The sequence below is a fragment of the Crocodylus porosus genome, unplaced genomic scaffold (assembly GCF_001723895.1).
Source record: "Crocodylus porosus isolate Cpor-Errol unplaced genomic scaffold, CroPor_comp1, whole genome shotgun sequence".
In the NCBI taxonomy this organism is placed as follows: domain Eukaryota; kingdom Metazoa; phylum Chordata; order Crocodylia; family Crocodylidae; genus Crocodylus; species Crocodylus porosus.
Window position 1 is genome coordinate 50,178,937 of NW_017728907.1, and position 16,475 is coordinate 50,195,411.

Consider the following 16,475-nt stretch of genomic DNA (forward strand, 5'->3'; position numbering starts at 1 on the left):
GACAGGCTGAGCTGCAAGTTTGTATGAAGGGAGGCAAGCCAGGAATGGAGAGGTTCACCTTCATGGCAATGCCATTTCAAAGTAAATCCAACACATCCAAATACAGAGGCCAAGTCAAGGGAACCTCGGAGAACTGCCCGCAAAACAGTGAGACGGCCTTGCAGAGCCTCCCATTTCCAGCTAACACCAAGGATCATGATCAATACTGCAAGATAGACAAGGAAAATGAGGAGAAACACGCTACTTCCACACATTGAATCACTTTATTCAGTCTTCCTACAGTAGACAGATCCTCTAGGGAGTAGAAGACGACCTGCAACTTTACAATTATAAGAAACCATTTGCAAAGAAATAACAGAGTTCTGCAAGTGTTTTCTTTCAATCAATATGCAAAAGGAACATTTTCTCCCCCCCAAATAAACCAACTTTGAAAATCTTCCACTAAAACCTTATAAAACCCAACTACAGTCATAAATTAACATTAGATTAATTCAAAGGACAAGCTATCCCCCTTCTGCATGCCTTCTAATCCATATCTCCAAGAGGTCATTTTAATTATCATGCTGTCACCGCTATTCATTACTCTGCTTATAGAGACAGGAAGCCAGCACTGTGCCTTTTCGGTGCATTGGTATTCATCATATTAAGGCACTTTTCTCTTCTTAAAAATGCACACAGTTTAACCCCATAACCTTGAAATGCTGACAATATTGAGTTTGTTTTTATCGTTTTCCTTCCCCTGGGTCACCCTTTCCTGTTTTCAGCTTGTTTCTTCTTCTCCCATCTCACCCCTTCCCAGAGATTAAAAAAGAAAGAAAGAAAGGAAGAATCAGGCTGATCGACTGTAAACACACAGATGTTGTCAAAGAGTATTTGTTGCTTTCTTGGCATTTGGTCCATTGCGAGAGACAGGCAGGGCCAAGTTCTGCCCCTTGCTTGTTCCCACAGACTCCTATTGCTTTGGGAGGCTGCCTGGCTTTACGCGATGGCACAACAGGTTCACAGTCAATCCCTCTGCATCTCCAGACACAGCAAAATACACGTCGGTGCGCACTGAACTGGAGCCGTGGGATTGCAAGGCAGATCCTCAGCTGCCACTGTGTTTGCTCATCAGTGCAAAGCAAGTGGAAAGCTGCTCTCAGGGGGCAGCCAAGGCCTCTCCCTCCACGATGCAAATCCTCAGGTTGCACAGAGCTGTCTACACTACCTCTATGCCTCCCAGTGTGCTGGAGGGCAAGCACAGAAGCAAAGCACAGGGTCCACTTCTAGATTTCTGGTTGCTACCTGTGTAAACCAAGGTCTCTTTAAATTTTGCCTACGGCCACGTCTGACAATTGGCCTGGCCCAGATCAGCAGCTGCAAATCGGGCCCCATCCTCTCCGGTGCTGGAGAGGTTGGGTGGTTTTGGTCAAGCAAGAAGCAATCACACAAGGGAACAGTAAAGTTAAGCAGCCTGGTAGATCAGGTCTTTACCTAGTGTTTGAACTCCAGTTTCACTAGAAACGTGGGTGCCTGGGAAGCCTGGATTGACCTTTGTATTGGTCCTGTAAGCCAGGGAGGAGGCTGCCCGTGGCAGAGAGCGTCCCCGGTGAAACCTGCCCCAGAAGCCGAGTCTCATCTGGCTTTGCCAAGGGAGCATTAAGAGGAGGAGGCAGGGGTTTAAGGAGACACAAGTGGGAGACCCTTGTGGGAAGCCTTTAAGGAGACAGACACAAGTGGGAAGCCAACCAATGCTGCCTACTGCCTTGCAGGCAGGGCAGGCGAGAGCCCGGCCTTGCTGGGCACCGACCTGGAGGGGTCTATGCCTGGCATCCAGGTCTTGCATGAACTGCAAGCGAGGGCACACTTTCTACAGTCTTGTGGAGGCACAAAAACAAGAGCTTGTAACAGCTACGCTAGCTGTATGGGCGACGGCAGTCACACAAGCATGCATCTGTCTCTCTGAATGATGATCTGTATAACAGCTCCTTAAGGGAGCTCATGGAAAGCTCCAAACCAGGCAAGAAATGAACACAGACCCATGGAGGAGCACATAAGCCCATCCCTGTCCTCTGCCCATAAGTCCTAACCCGCAAACACAAAAAGCGAGATAACTGGAACAGCACATGCAACCGGCATAAAGACGTGAGAATTTGCCACTAACCCGGGAGGAAGCGCACAGCACATCAAGGAACTTTGAACTGTTTGCTGTCAATGGATGGCCCCTTTAAGCAGACCAAAAGGGTTTTTATGGTCCCCCCCCCCCCCTTTTTTTTTCTGTTAACTAACGGCTTTTTTGGCCGCAAAAAAACCCGATTTCTTTTTTAATCTATCCATTCTCTTTTTTCCAGAGATGAGCAAAAAAGGGCTGGAATTGATTTGCCATCAGTAAAAAGAAAATCAATAGTAAAATTTCTAGCTAATTTCCCCCTCCCCTCCAGACTATTTGTTATTTTAGAAATACTTGTCTGGGGAGAAACAAAGAGAAATCTTATCAGCTCAAACCCCAGGGGAGCTGAGCCAACTCCTTTTCCTCGGCCGGCAGCACAGTCTTCCTCTCTCAGCTTTTATGAGGAGTGGGAATCATCCTTGAGACTCGTCTGGCTTCTCTTCTCCAGCTTGCTGCCTGCGTGGTTATTCCCTGGGCCCCGCTGGGCAGCACCTCTGAACGCGGGCAGTTTTTCTTTCCTGCAGATGGGAGAAAGAGAGAGAAGGCACCCATTGAATCACCATATAGAGGCTCAGCACTATGGAAGCCCAATATTCTGGTTTTTCCTTTAAAAAAAAAAAATCTTTGTGCAGAATCAGATGGGGAAGTGAATTTACAAGCTAGCCATGTGATTTACTCCAGACATTAGCAATGTCACCTATTTTATTGCTCCCATGGCCAGGGTAGAAGGACTCCCCCCCTGAGCCTCCAGTGTGTCTTGTCCAGTCTAGGCTCATACACTAGATCCACCACTTTATTAGTTAGTCCACATGCAGATAATCTCACAAGAGTTTTTACTCATGTTCTGCTTAATTTTTCATAGGCTTCATTTTTGCCTGTTTCTCTGAGCTGTAACATTGTGGGTGTGCTGGTGCATACACCCTTCCAGTACCCAGATCCGCACACTTCTTCCCAGGCAATGCCCACCCCAGTCCAACCAGTGACATTCAACCCTCCCTAGGCCTGAAGAAGGGTGTTTATGCCCGAAAGCTTGCAAAGAACAACTTTTCCAACTCTTCAGTTGGTCTAATAAAAGAGATCACATCTACCCAAAGAACCTCGTCTGCCTAATAATTACATGTGGATGCACATGTTTAATGCGGTATAAATGTTTCCTTAAAAATCAGTCTCTCCCACCTCACTCACCTTTATTCCTCTTCTCTGGGTTTTCTCCAATCTGATGTGCACATGGAAAATGGTTTGGGGACAATATATGGCATAGGGGTAGAAGGCAAAGGGACTTCTCTTCTTGCTATGCTGTAGGAATCGAGACCGCTCCAGTTCTTGGTCTGAACTGCATTGCTTTTGTGTGTCATCCCACCAACTACGGGCGGAAGAAAAAATCCTGGCTCTTCAGCTGTCTTTTTTCTATGTTGGTGGCTGGACTCTCAAAAGGGACCGTATTGGCTTAGCTCTGCTTGCACTGAAGGCAGTGTGGATTTTACCCCTGGCTTCAATGTGAGCAGAGGGCAGCCAGTCAAGTACTTTGAAAATCCGTCCCTGAGCAGCCAGCAACAATGAGGATTATGAAGACACGAAGCCTGGTTTCCTTCTCTTAGATTTTGCTCCATTGCCTTTTCTGCACCTCACCCTCAGCTTGTGAACAGACTTGGTCAGTGTTGGTCTCACGCTGCTCACTTTTGCTTCTGGTTTGCAAACACTAGTAAAGTGCTGCTGTGCCTGTGTGTACAGCACCCTGCAGGAAGTTTTGATGCTTTTTAATAAAACTTTTTTTTTTTTTAAATGGGATCCATTTTTAAACAGTGGCTGTGGCACCCTTTGGTGGACCCTGCTAATCCTGGTCTTTACTCCAGCTCCTGCCAGGGTACCAACCTGTCTTCGCCCACCACATCTCTGATGGAAAATAAGATGCAAGTTTTGGAAGCTGCCATCAGAAGACCTGAGCGAGTCTGTAGGTCCTTCACTCTGGCCCAGATCTTTTGACTCTGAGTCTGATCCGGGGATCTCTCCTCAGTGTGCTCACTCTCACCCTACCAGTGGGCTCTGTCTTTGTGAAAGTTCACAGCTTTTAAGCTCGAGCCCCGTCTTTCAGCAAGGGCTCCCTCACTACCTCATTTCATCACACACACGGTGCTTTCCCTGGGCACCCATTCCCCTGCAGCCATCCCTGTGGCTCACTGCTAAAACAGACTCAAAACCAAAATGGAAACACATAACTTATCTCCACATGAGACTCTTCCTGCTGAGCAGCTTCTTCTTTGAGACTCTTCTTTTCTTTCCAGGCTCTGACCCAGTCTGAGGCTCTCTTTTAAGAGCCAAGCTGATATGGGTCCAGGCTCCATCCCCTTCCAGTTGCCTGACCTAGCATGCAACTAGGTGCAGGGTTTTTTCTTTCACAAACTAGCAAGCTTATTACTTTGGAGCTTGCCTCTCTATAGCTAGTACCTGCAGCCTGCTGATTTACAAGCAGACTTAGGGCTTTGCAGCCAGCTTCTGTCTCTCCAGTAACAGGGATTAGGGGCCCAGTTAGATACGACAGAGGGAGAGATTGTAAACCCCCCTGCCCCCTCCCTTTTTTTTTGCAATATATAATACACACCCACACATATATATGTGTGTGTGTGTGTGTATATATAGGAGCCCAGTTATATACGACAGAGAGAAAGATTGCAAATTCCCCACCCCCATTTTTTTTGCAATATATATACATTGCAAAAAAAAAGTGGGGGGGTTTACAATATATATATATTGCAAAAAAAAAAAAAGTGAGGGGGGTTACAATCTCTCTCTCTGTCATATCTAACTGGGCCCCTAACCCCTGTGTGTGTGTATATATATATTCCCAAAAAAGGGTGGGGGGTTACAATCTCTCTGTCATATCTAACTGGGCCCCTAATTTGTGTGTGTGTGTGTGTGTGTGTGTGTATTGCAAAAAAAAGGGAGTGGGGTTACAATCTCTTGCTCTGTCATTAAATATATATATTTATAAATATATCTATAATTCCACCTCCAACACTGCCAAGTGGCTCCTTCGGTTCACTTGGCAGCTCAAAGCACACTAAAAACCCATTGCACATTTTGCACCGTGTAACCGCACCCATCTCCATACCCGTACCCCGACCCACTGCCCTCCTCAGAGGGTCTGCTCCTGAAAGTCCATGCCAGACCCCTCTCCACCAGATGAGGTCTGCCATTTCTTTCCTGTTGTCCTCTTCTGCCTTCCTGTAACATCAGCAGTCGTGTGCCTACATCCCCTGCAGAATCAAGCCTGGAAAGCCCTGGCTGTCCCAAAGAACGAGACAATCTAGGCTGAGCTCTGTCTTCCTAAATGTTCAGCTGAGCTGGCTCTAGTGAGAAGAGGCAGAGCCCGCAGTGTGGCATGCAGAGGCACTCTCCTGTTGAAAAGGCAGTGATGTCCCGCAGACGCTGGAAAGTACCTGGCACAAGGGGGCTTCTTATAGCTGTCCCAGTCCCTCCATCTCCTTTGGGACTGTAAGTGCTGAAAACCGTGCTGGCCAAACCCACCCCCTCCCGAGCTTGCAGGCAAACCATGGCTGCCCTCTGTACAATGCATAGAAGGAAACCTTTTCCTCCCAAGACACAGCACACCAGCCCTACCGTAGCCAAAAAATTTCTTCCTCCGCCACCCCACAAACACACCCCTTTCTATTTCCTCTCCTCCTTTATCTTGGCACCGTGCATAATTATCTCTCTCCAGCCCAGCCATTGCACGGCTCGGAAAACAGATACAACTTCTGATTTCTTCTCCATTAGAAAGAGGCAAAACCAGGCTATCAGTTTTCAGCCTGACTAGAGAAAACACAACACGCTGGCAGCCCGCTTCACAATGACGGATAGGCTTAGATCAACTGTCAGCACTGCCTGCACTGACTCAGGCGTCTCATCCTACGCGGCATGTACTTCGTGATGCTCTCCCTGCTGCACCACTCCATTTACCTGTCAGGCTCCGCGTCTTGCCAATTTTCTTTATTCACCCAGCGTTGCTATGGGAAGACACACATTTAAGTAGCCCCAGACGCCTGATCTAATCTTTAAGTGCTCACATATATATTGCCTGCGTCTCATGTAGTCCTTTATTTGCATTACCGTAGCATCCGCGGGTGCCAACCAAGATTGCCCCGGGCACCGTACAAACACACGCTGGAAATCCCAGTGGGGCAGGTACCATTTCCTCCTATGTAAATAAGTGAAGGGGGTGTAAATAAGTGAAGTGACTTGCCCAAATTAGATGTTGCACGCGGAGCTGGAGATACCCACGGCTGTCGCTGTACTATAATCACAGCTGCACATTTCTAACTCCCTCTGTTTCCTACTACTGGAAAGACCTTTTCAAAGCACAAACAATCAATGGCTTTGCTTTTGCTTAATCGGATGACACATCGGCATTTTGGAATGGGAACATCGAGATGAAAAGAAAGCCTAGTACTGCATGTCCTAGCTCCTGGGTTTTGCTCTCGCTGCTTCTGCATTTCACATCGAATATCCTGTGGGTTGAGAGCAGTGGGGGCACAATCAGGGGCTCTTTCCCTTCCAGGCCAGTGCCCAGCTTGCTGAGCCACAGAGCAAGGCTCTCTCTGGCCAGCTCACTTTCTAGCACCGGCATCGCATGGGGTGAGTGAGCAGGGCACCAGACCTAGCCACCAGACTGGTGTCCCCCAGGGGGTCTTTGCCCAGGGAGAAGCTGTAGCAACCAGGTACAAGACACCACAAAAGCAGCAGCTGGGGTCTTTGAGTCCCCTGGGCAGGTAAGATGGACCATCCCCACCCTCCTCCATCACCCTGCCAGGGCACAGCGGGTTTTGTCCAGGGTGCAAGACATGTTTGCTATGACTCTGTGATCTACCCTCATCTGCCTAGTGAGCCGGCTTCAGCAGGAGCGGTAGGGAATACTCTTGGCCCTGTCTACCCTGGGACCTGGTGGTCAGAGCCCATTGCTGGAAAACAGAAGATGGACAGGGCTGGCATTGCTGGGTCTCCTGTTCTCTAGGCGATTGGCTCTACCAAGCCTGGGGAGCCTCATATGGTCTGTCCCCCCCCGGCATCCTGCCCCAGGCCGCTTGCCTCTCTGGTTACCTGATGCACCCTCCCAGTTCATCTGCCATGCCTTGATATTATGAATTATAAGTGCAGGAGCCTGCCCTTGACTAACCAGGGTTGCCAGTCTGAATTCCCTTTGCTGCAGTGAAGATCTTTGTGTATCCTTCTTTTTCTTTTCCAGTCCAGGTGGGGAAAGCCCGCTGTGGGTTGCAGACATCCATTCAACCCTCCTACAACATCCACCACCTCCCTCACCAAGCAACAGCTAGAGCTGTGCCTCTGCTCTTATAGCATCCTTGGGCTTCACCACAACCCCCAGAGTTTGCAGGCTCCTTTGGGCCCTTCAGATGAGCCTTGGACTGCTTGGTCCCCTTCCCAGCCCTTTCTGAAAGCCCTCTGGGCTTCTGCGCCCCTCTGCACAGTCCTCAGATGGGTTATGGCCCTGCAGAGTTCAGACCACTCCCCCTCACTTTCGGTAGTCTTCAGCGGTCCGCTCGACAAAGACACAGCACCTTCCCGAGGCGCTCGCCGTGGCCTCCTTCCATCCCTTCAGCCGCCCCCATGCCTTGCAGCTTTTCCAGCAGCCACTTAAATAGAGCATGCAACATCAAGCACTCATCTTCGGTGTCAAACTCTCTGCTGTTTTGATTGCATTGCAGGTTCTGGGGAACTCCTCTTTTGGAGTCAGTCTGCGGCCCGCTCTGTGGGTTTGGACTTACAAAGTGGCTCCTATAGTGTCCAGGGGCCTAATAAGAGATCTTGAAGTTAGGCAAGGCCTCTTATGGGCCTCTGGAGCCCAGCAGCAACTTCCATAGAGCCCTGGACTGCCCCCCCCCCATACCCTTGATATGCACCCAGAGTCCTCCTAAAGGGGCTGGGTCTGTCTCTCTCGAGTTTTCCTCTCCTGAGTAACAGGGTATGGGGCATGCTACAAGGCTCAAACAGCTAGGCTAAAGAATAGGATGGGCCTTTTCAGATTTCCTTTGGCTTCCCTGGGGACCTGGGTCCACCCATCTGCCCAGTAGCCTAAATGCTGCATAAGAAAGCGGTGCAAGTACCACTCACCCATCTGACGGCGAAAATAAAGAGCAAACATGAAACTGGCTAGAAGCAAAGCGACTGATTCTTTACGCCTGCTTGATGCTGGTCCAAACCCATTGATTTATACTCGGTTGCCATCTCTGAGACTCATCCCAGAAAGCCAGCCTGATCAGCCCCATATCTGACTGTACGTGGAGAGACATGAGGAAGGCAACAGATGTGATCAGTGGCAGGAAGGTAAAGTCAATCTTTAACAGAGTGTCCTGACACTCATCTTGCTGGGGTCATCTGATCCCAGCAGTTTTTCCTGCCCAAGTGCAGGGGGGGCTGGCCCTCATGATATGTAAGGTCCCTTCCCCAGGTGGCCAGTAATATAAACTTCATCATCATCATCATCACCATCTAGTTTGGGTAGTAGTCGCACAGACAAGGAAAACCCTGCTTAACCATCCAAGAAGCAAGAACAGCTCTGAGAAGTGGGATTTGCAGATAAACTGGTGTTTCTCAAAGGTCAAGGAAGGGCCAGATCCAGACTAGTAAACTACCAGCCTTCACAGGACTTAGGCAGAGTTGAGACTCCTAAGCCACAAAAAAGTGACCCAGAATACGCTGGATCTGTTATTACTATTTACTCTAGCGCTCGCAGCCGGCTGGTAAAGACAAGAGCACATACCACCTAATCCCAAGGAATTGCACGTGGTTAACGAACACAAAACTACCTGGCTTTCTTTTCAGGAACCTGGAAATCTTAGAGCTCTGGAAATACCGTCATAAGCCTGGGCTATGTTAAAGCACAGGCATTTGAAAAAGCCATTGGACAACAAAAGGCAAAGCAAAACCCTTGGGAATCACCAGGCTAATGACATCCAATTTTTTGGTTTTGAGCTGTTTTTGACAACAGAGCCATAGAGAAGTGGGGCTGGAAGGGACCTTGCGATGTCATGTAGTCCTGCCTTGCCTACTGATAAGACCCAAGTCAGGTGCTCTGTTAACTAATGGCTTCATGGCCTGCTAATAAAAGAGACAATTTAAATAAATTGTGCGTTTAAATTGCAAAAATTGTGCGTTTAAATTGCAAAGGAGCAGGAAGGGAGGGGAAGTTGCACATATCACATGTCTGGGATCAGATAGGAGCATTGGGGAATGAGGGCTCCTCTGATCTACAGGACTAAGGAATCTTGCCATACTGATATACAACTGAGCTGGGCTTTTTTCTTGGTTTTTTTTTTAATACGAGTTCACAAATTGTGCATTTCCATTGGAGAGAAACCCAACCGAATCCATAATCGATGCCTGGTCACTTCAAACACTTCGCCCTCAGGGATGCACTATTCAGCTGCACCATCTTTGACATTGCCAAGATATCCCTGTATTTCCTGGGAATGCCTGCTGGCTTGAGAGCACAAAGACACGCTGGTCAAATGACTAGGGGGCTATTCAATTTGCAATTTTGCAAAAACCACAAAATACGAGGCTGTCTGCAAAATTAATTTTAAAAACTTAATAAAAAAAAAAAGCTCTCTCACCAGTGGCAGCCAGTGGTCCTCAGTGCCACTGCTTGGCCTCAGAGCACACACTGGGGGGGGCCTACATGAAGGGCAGCATGTGTAAGATGGTGGCCACCCCCTCATCCCTCCTCCCCGCACTGGGGCCCCTCTGCCAATCAGTGCTCAGGGGCAGGGCCAGCAAAGCACATCCGGGAAATATCTGCAAAATTTGCTGTTTATGCCAAAAATTGTTGTGTCTCACCATGACTTAAGTAGGTCCCTGCAAATGACGCAACAGATAATGCCAGTGAATGGGCCAGAATGCACGTGCCCCAAGACCAATTACAAAGCACTGAAAACTAATCTGCAACGTGGGAGCAAATGTCAGAAATCCTCAGATATTTTCTGCCGTCGCATTGATTTTTCCACTAGATACAAATGCCTGCTTCAGGAGAGCAGGTGCATCTCCCAGGGCTCTGTGCAGCTGTGCGTGCACCTTTCATGCGGTCTCATGCTGTCAGGGTACAGAGGCCGAGTGACAGCCTCCTGCCCTGCAGCAAGGGCTTTGTGGGAGGCAGCACCTTACACGTGAGACCATACAAGAGCCCACCCCCTACTACAGGCAGGGCTGGACGCAGGCATGGGTCCGGACAGAAAGGGGGTCCAAAAATAGCAATTTCTTTTTTCCCACTATCTGATTATCATTATCATTATCTCTGGCGAAGGATGAGGCCCAACACTAGAAGTTTGCCTGGGACTGCCAGGTACGGTGCTGACTACAGGCACTGACGTGTCCCCATCGCACTTCAGCACTACCTGAGTCTTATGAGTGTGTGGGACTACAGTACTGAGCCATGGTCCTGTACGAGGCTAAGAGCCCACAATTACAATCAGTAAGGTCCTGCCGGCATATAGTTCAACTCAACCACAAGAAGACCGCTTTAATACGGAATACGTGTGTCCATACAAAGGGGTTTATTAGAGAACGCCTAATCCTAGATGATTCGGATTCATTCTCCTGAGTGTCCCAGTGGAGACAACCCTTTGGTCATGGAAACGGAGCTCCATCTGCTCAGCAGCCCGCCACAGCCACAGTCTAACACACGTGTGCTGTGTGCACTAGCGCGTGCCGCTGCAGCCAGGGCGGATGCATTTAGCCGGCATGCTGCTTTTGAAACCCGTGATGGGGTAATTGTTATATTTTGGCAAGCCCTCTGCTGGAGGCAATCCAAGCAATGAAAATCTCCTAGCACGCCATAAATGGATCCTTTTCAGCGAACCCACCGTTTAAAACCTGAAAGGTTTTTTTGGTTTTTTTGTTCCTTTTAACGACAGCTACAAGTACTGAGAGCTGCATAAAACGTGCAGACGCATGTAGGAGTGAGCTGACATATTATAATTATCAATAGAGCAGGGGGGGAAAACAAAAATTAATTTTTGAGGCAAAACATATCATTTGCCTTTAAACTCTAGTGGCGCTTCCATTAGTAATGCAATTCTCTGCCCTGGAAATCAGGTTTCAGTTGTTTGAATTTGCAGCACCCTTTTTTTAAAAGGATGTTGGCCTACCTGGGAACACAGAAAGGATTTTTAGCAACAAATACAGCTTTGCACTGTTGAATGCAAAAAAAGGTAGAGGGTAAAAGCACATCCACATGCTACCGCTGTGAGGCTTAATTTCTATGTCAGCCCATAATACAGCAACGGACCATGATACCAGCCTCAGTGGCTATATAATCTGACATGCCCGGAGTATGCAACAGTATTTGAAATTCACTCTGGTGCCATCTCTTGATAGATAATGAAAACTGCATCCAAGAGCATTTCCATCTGGTGGAGGTAAAAGTAACAAAAAAGAGTCGCGATGTGATAATGAGTTTTGAGGTAGCCTTTTTTTTTTTTCTTATTCACTTTGTTTTCTCCTTTACATATACATTATTGATGCAACTCTTTTTTTTTTTTTTTAAGAGCAGTACGCAGAAGAGGAAGAAGGCAATGTGCTGTTTATTGAGCGGTGCCTGCAAGATGCAGGATGTGCCGCCAGTAGCACTCGCTTTCTGGTTGCTTTTCAGCACCTCGGCTCCTTTCTTCCACTCTGTTCCCTACCTTTTTTGGCTGGAGTGACATGAGCTGTTGGCATGACAAGGAGCCCTGAGTGGTGAAGAGCCTGCGTGTGTCCTCTGCGAGCAAGAGAGTCAGCTCCACCTGCCCGTGTCTTGAAGCCCTCCCTTGAAGCCACAAAGCAGACACATTTCCTATGAACCAGGCACCAAAGGGAAAAGAAAGGGGAGATACAAGGGCACTCCCGGTGTCTGCAGCGGTTGGTGAGCACTGCTAAGATGCGAAACTGAAATCTGAATTGCTTCCCCACTAGCAGCTATTGAAGAATGTGTATTTTATTAACGGGTTTCTGGTCTTTGGAGACATTTAATTAAGCTGCATTTACTAAGTGGCTCAGACGCCTGCCTTCTAATACCGGGAAATCTTCGGTGTGCATGTCAGGCTGGCAGCACAAATGGGGTAGCAGGGCTTGAAGATGACCTGCCTGTTTCCCCCAGCAGCAACTCCACTGGAGCATTTCAAATCTATCTCTGGGTTGGCGAGACAAAAAAAATGGGATCTAGAAGATAGCTTCTTCGATGCCCATTTCTACACTGTGTCTATGGACTGGCTTCCAGTTTGATCGTACAATTTATTACTGATGCTGGGAGCCGCCGGCATGGAGTCCAGTCCATGGCCTTCCTCCAGCTTCTGGATGCCAAGTTTGGTGGGCGAATGGGCATTTGCTTTGGTTATCCCACTAATTAGGTTCTCCCAGTATCAGTCACTCCCTACCGGTCTTTAAAAAGGCATTTAAAATTGCCTAATTGCATGCATGCTCTGGTGCTCAAGGAGCCCTCTGCAATGGCTTAGGCCTTACAGCATTCTCGGTGTGTGCCGCTCCATAACCTACCGTATTTTTGAAACTTTGCAGGACACCCCACATGCCGGCATCAGCATCTGGCAATCAGATGGCTCATTCTTCCTTTTGGCGAGGGTCTGGCCTCCCTACGAGCCCTGCGTGTTGCGCAGTAGGTAGTAGCACTACTCTAGGAGCAGCACGGAGAAGAACAATTGCCCGGGGGAGGGATGCCTTGCTGCTGGCCTAGATCAGGAATAAAGTAAAAGACCTGGTATACCCACTTGTGGATGATGCCTGGAGGAAGGAAGCAGAGACTCCATCTGCTTCTCACCTGTCCCTGCCCACCTGTCCCATAGGGGACTGCTAGGCACAAAATGTGCTCTTTATTCTTACTCCTATACATGCAGCTCCACAGCCCGGCTACCCCACGTGCAAGCTCTTGCTTCCGGCTAGATAAGCCAAAGGACCACTGAGCCCTTAGCATTTTTCCCTGACAACCATTTTACCGAGAGTGAGCAGAGAGGAAGAAGATTGCCCAGAGCTGAAGATGGCAGTCCTCAGGCCTAGCCAAAAACAACGCAGAAGGAAGTTGGAAAAGCAAACGGCGGTCTGGGAAAGAAGCTGGGCACCTCAATCCCAATTCCCACTGGACTGGGACCCCAAACACAGACAGCATCAGTACCACACGTGTAAAAACTGCTCTCGGCTCTTTCCGTGGAGCCCCTGAAATGTAAGGAGTGGGGGGATTTGGAAAGACACTAGGGCGTGGGAAGTTTTTTGGTCAGTGCAAAAAGGCATCAATAAGGGCTTCAATAGCGGCAGGGTTAAAGCAAGGAAGAGTTCTGGCGCCCTCGGGACATTGACTGACAGACCATACAAGTCTGGGCTCAGGAGTGTCTCTAAGGTTCATGCCCAGACCTACCTGGGGAGAGCCACCCTTTCTTCTCCAGAACAGGATCGCGCACCATCGCTAGGAGGATCAAAGGGGCAGGAAGAAAATCTAGGTGTCTTTGGGTCCACGTTAGGATTGCCCGATCAGTGACGCACATTTTTATTTTAAGGTAATAAGGAACCCCATTGAAGGGGCAATATTATGCTGCGACCTCAAACACTTAGGAAATAGGAAATCCCAGACTCAGGGTTGCCTGGGTCATCTTAATTCAGCCCATTGTGCAGATGTATAGTGACACAGTGTTTAATCATGTGGCCACACACTATTTTTTTTAACACAGCCCTGGCCTTATTCAGAGAAGAAAACAGGCAGTGCACAAAGCAGAGCAGCTCTTTGGTATTGCGTTTCGTGCTCGTGTTCAATGCAGGGTACCGCCTGCCTTATTGACTGCACGCGCACTATTCAAACCCTGCTCTGAAGATGAAACGATTCCTTCTTGCCTGGGCTTTCAATGGTTTTCAGTACGGTAGCTGAGTTCTTCACAGATGGTAATAGATCTATTTTCACAACTTTCTCATGACATTGTCCCCATTTCACAGGTGGAGAGATGAGGCACGGAGACTGGTGAATGTGGGTGCCCCATTTGAGAGGGCCCAATCTCTCAGAGTACCTAAACCAATAGAGCATTTTCTGCCCCCGGCACACAGCCCCCATTAACTTCAGTTGTAGTCGCGTGGGAATCATCGGTTTGACAAAACAGCCCCCGGGGCTGGGTGGCCGAGAACAAGGAGCGCCCCGGCCACGGCTACCTGTAAAGCCTGGAGTCAGTGGCTTGCCCAGCATCTGTGGCCACATCCCTGCACTCGGTAGTGGAAGTGGAGATAGACCTCACATCTCGACTCAGACACCGTATCCCTTCTCTTCCTTGTGGTCCCCTGCCCCACTATCGCAGCCCTTCCAACGTCTGCGAGCAACGAAGCGGGCAATGTCCCCCTTCACTGCACACCCCCAGCACAGCCCCGGAGCAGGTCCACTCTTTTCCTTGAGGGAAGCAGGTGGAGAAATACGGTAGGTGAGAACAACAGTAAGAAGAGGGGATGGAGGCAATTGCACAGGTAGACTAGGTCTGGCTTTTCCTTACCTGTCAGCACTCCCCTTTGTGAACTTAGCAGCCTTTAATCTTTGGGTGGGCACATGGATTTTCCTGGGTTTTGTTTAAATAAGCAAGCTTCCCCATCCTTGCCCCCCAGCTTTCCATCAGGTGACCCACATGGCTTATGGGCCAGGTTTAAACCGTCCACTTCCATGGATGGTTTGCCCCAGTGATCAGTTTGGCAAAGCCAGAAGCAGCTGAACACCGGGTCTTATGGGAAGTGTCAGGCAGGCTTAATCGTAAGCACTGCTACCTGCCCTGCATATAATAACACCGGGGATGCAGCTGGAGCCCCGCCACGGAGCTCAGCTGTGGCTGAATTTGCTGCTTATTGCAGGGCTGAGAGGAGAGTCGTCACATAATGAAAGGCAGATGCGTGCGCTGCCCTTCATTAACAGCCAGGTCCCTGGAAGCCTTTCTGGACTGCGCTCTCCGGGTCTGGGCTCACTTTGCTGGATCTGAAGGAGGACATTTGGGCTGCAGGGCAGGCTTTGCCTTGGCCCGCGTCTCTGCGTCGCTCACCTGCGACGCTGTCTCCTCGCACGGCCCGATCAGAAAAATGACTTCTATGGCTGAGGTCTCGGTGGCTTCATTAGAGAGTCTCAGGACTCATCTATTCTGCCTCCGTAATGTGCCCGGTGGTTCTAGCAATGCTTTTAATTCATTAGCACGCTTATGAGGATGTTATAACCTCGTCCGTCTCTTGGATCATCTAAAGGCGTGCTTGCAGATCTCACCAGGGGAGCGCTGCCCTTAGGAAAACAACCACTTGTCATGCAAACGATCTTGCGGGTTGGCTGCTGTTTAAGGTTTTTTTTGGGAGCGTTTGCTTAGAGATCACAGGGTGGCCGTGGGGGAGGGGTGCCAGAGAGGAGGATGGCAGATCGAGTCCAGAGCTGGGAGGATCAGCTGAGACTGAAGGACACGTTTCTAGGGAGCAGGGAGAAGAAGTAGGGTGGTGCATGGGGAGCAAGGCAATGTTGTATGGAGTTTGTGGTGGCCAGGGGTGCAAAGAAATGAACTCCCCCCCACCCTCTCCTTCCACACCCACCCCGCTGGAGAGGAGGTGGGTTTCCATAGTTCACTGAGAGGGTAACAGGGATCCACTGCTAACCATCGATTCCTGGGGTCTGTTCCTATTCCTGACTTGCACTACAGCACCGGGCAAGTCCTCCTTTCCGTGCCTTTGTTTTCCCTCCTGCCATTTGATGATGACGACACAGGACCTTGAGCTGTGAGATCTTCCCATCAAACAAGCCCTATCATAGTATCATAGTGCTTAGGGTCAGAAGGGAACTGAACCGATCATCAGGTCCGACTCCCCTGCCCCGGGCAGGAACGAGTGCCGGGGTCATAACACCCCAGCCAAATATCTGTCCAGCCTAGGGGCACCCCTGAAACTGCAACATCCCAGAACCTGCCTGCTTCAGAAATATCCTCGGACATGCATCATCCCACGTCGGATAGCTGGGCCAAAGCATCCTATTCGTTTTCTATAGCACGTTTAACAACTCTGCACCCTCCTTGTCGTGAGTCTGGAGAATCCGTCCATGTTTTACTGTTCTTTCATCATCTGTAAGCAAAACTTGCCCTGCTTCATGCTGATAACTGTGCTATATAATTAGCCCTGATCAGACAAATGGCTGATACTGTTTTACATATTTAAATCCATTTCTGTTGTCATTTCTTTTCCAACCCAGAAATGAAGCTTCAGAACTGATTTTCAGGTAATTCAGGGGCCTGGTATTCATATGGGTTCACAGTTAGCAAGAAAGCATCAGAGAAATATATTA

The 16,475-nt window shown here is 49.0% G+C and overlaps 1 protein-coding gene across 1 annotated transcript in view; it reads right to left on the reverse strand.

The window, feature by feature from the left end:
- Nucleotides 1–249: 249 nt before the first annotated feature.
- The window catches only part of AGBL4 (ATP/GTP binding protein like 4), a 1,420,095-nt gene continuing 1,403,869 nt past the window's right edge, over nt 250–16,475 (reverse strand). The window contains exon 13 of the mRNA XM_019530625.1: nt 250–2,667. Within this exon, the coding sequence (XP_019386170.1) occupies nt 2,547–2,667 (121 nt within the window). The 3' untranslated portion in view covers nt 250–2,546. The remainder of the gene's footprint in view (nt 2,668–16,475) is intronic.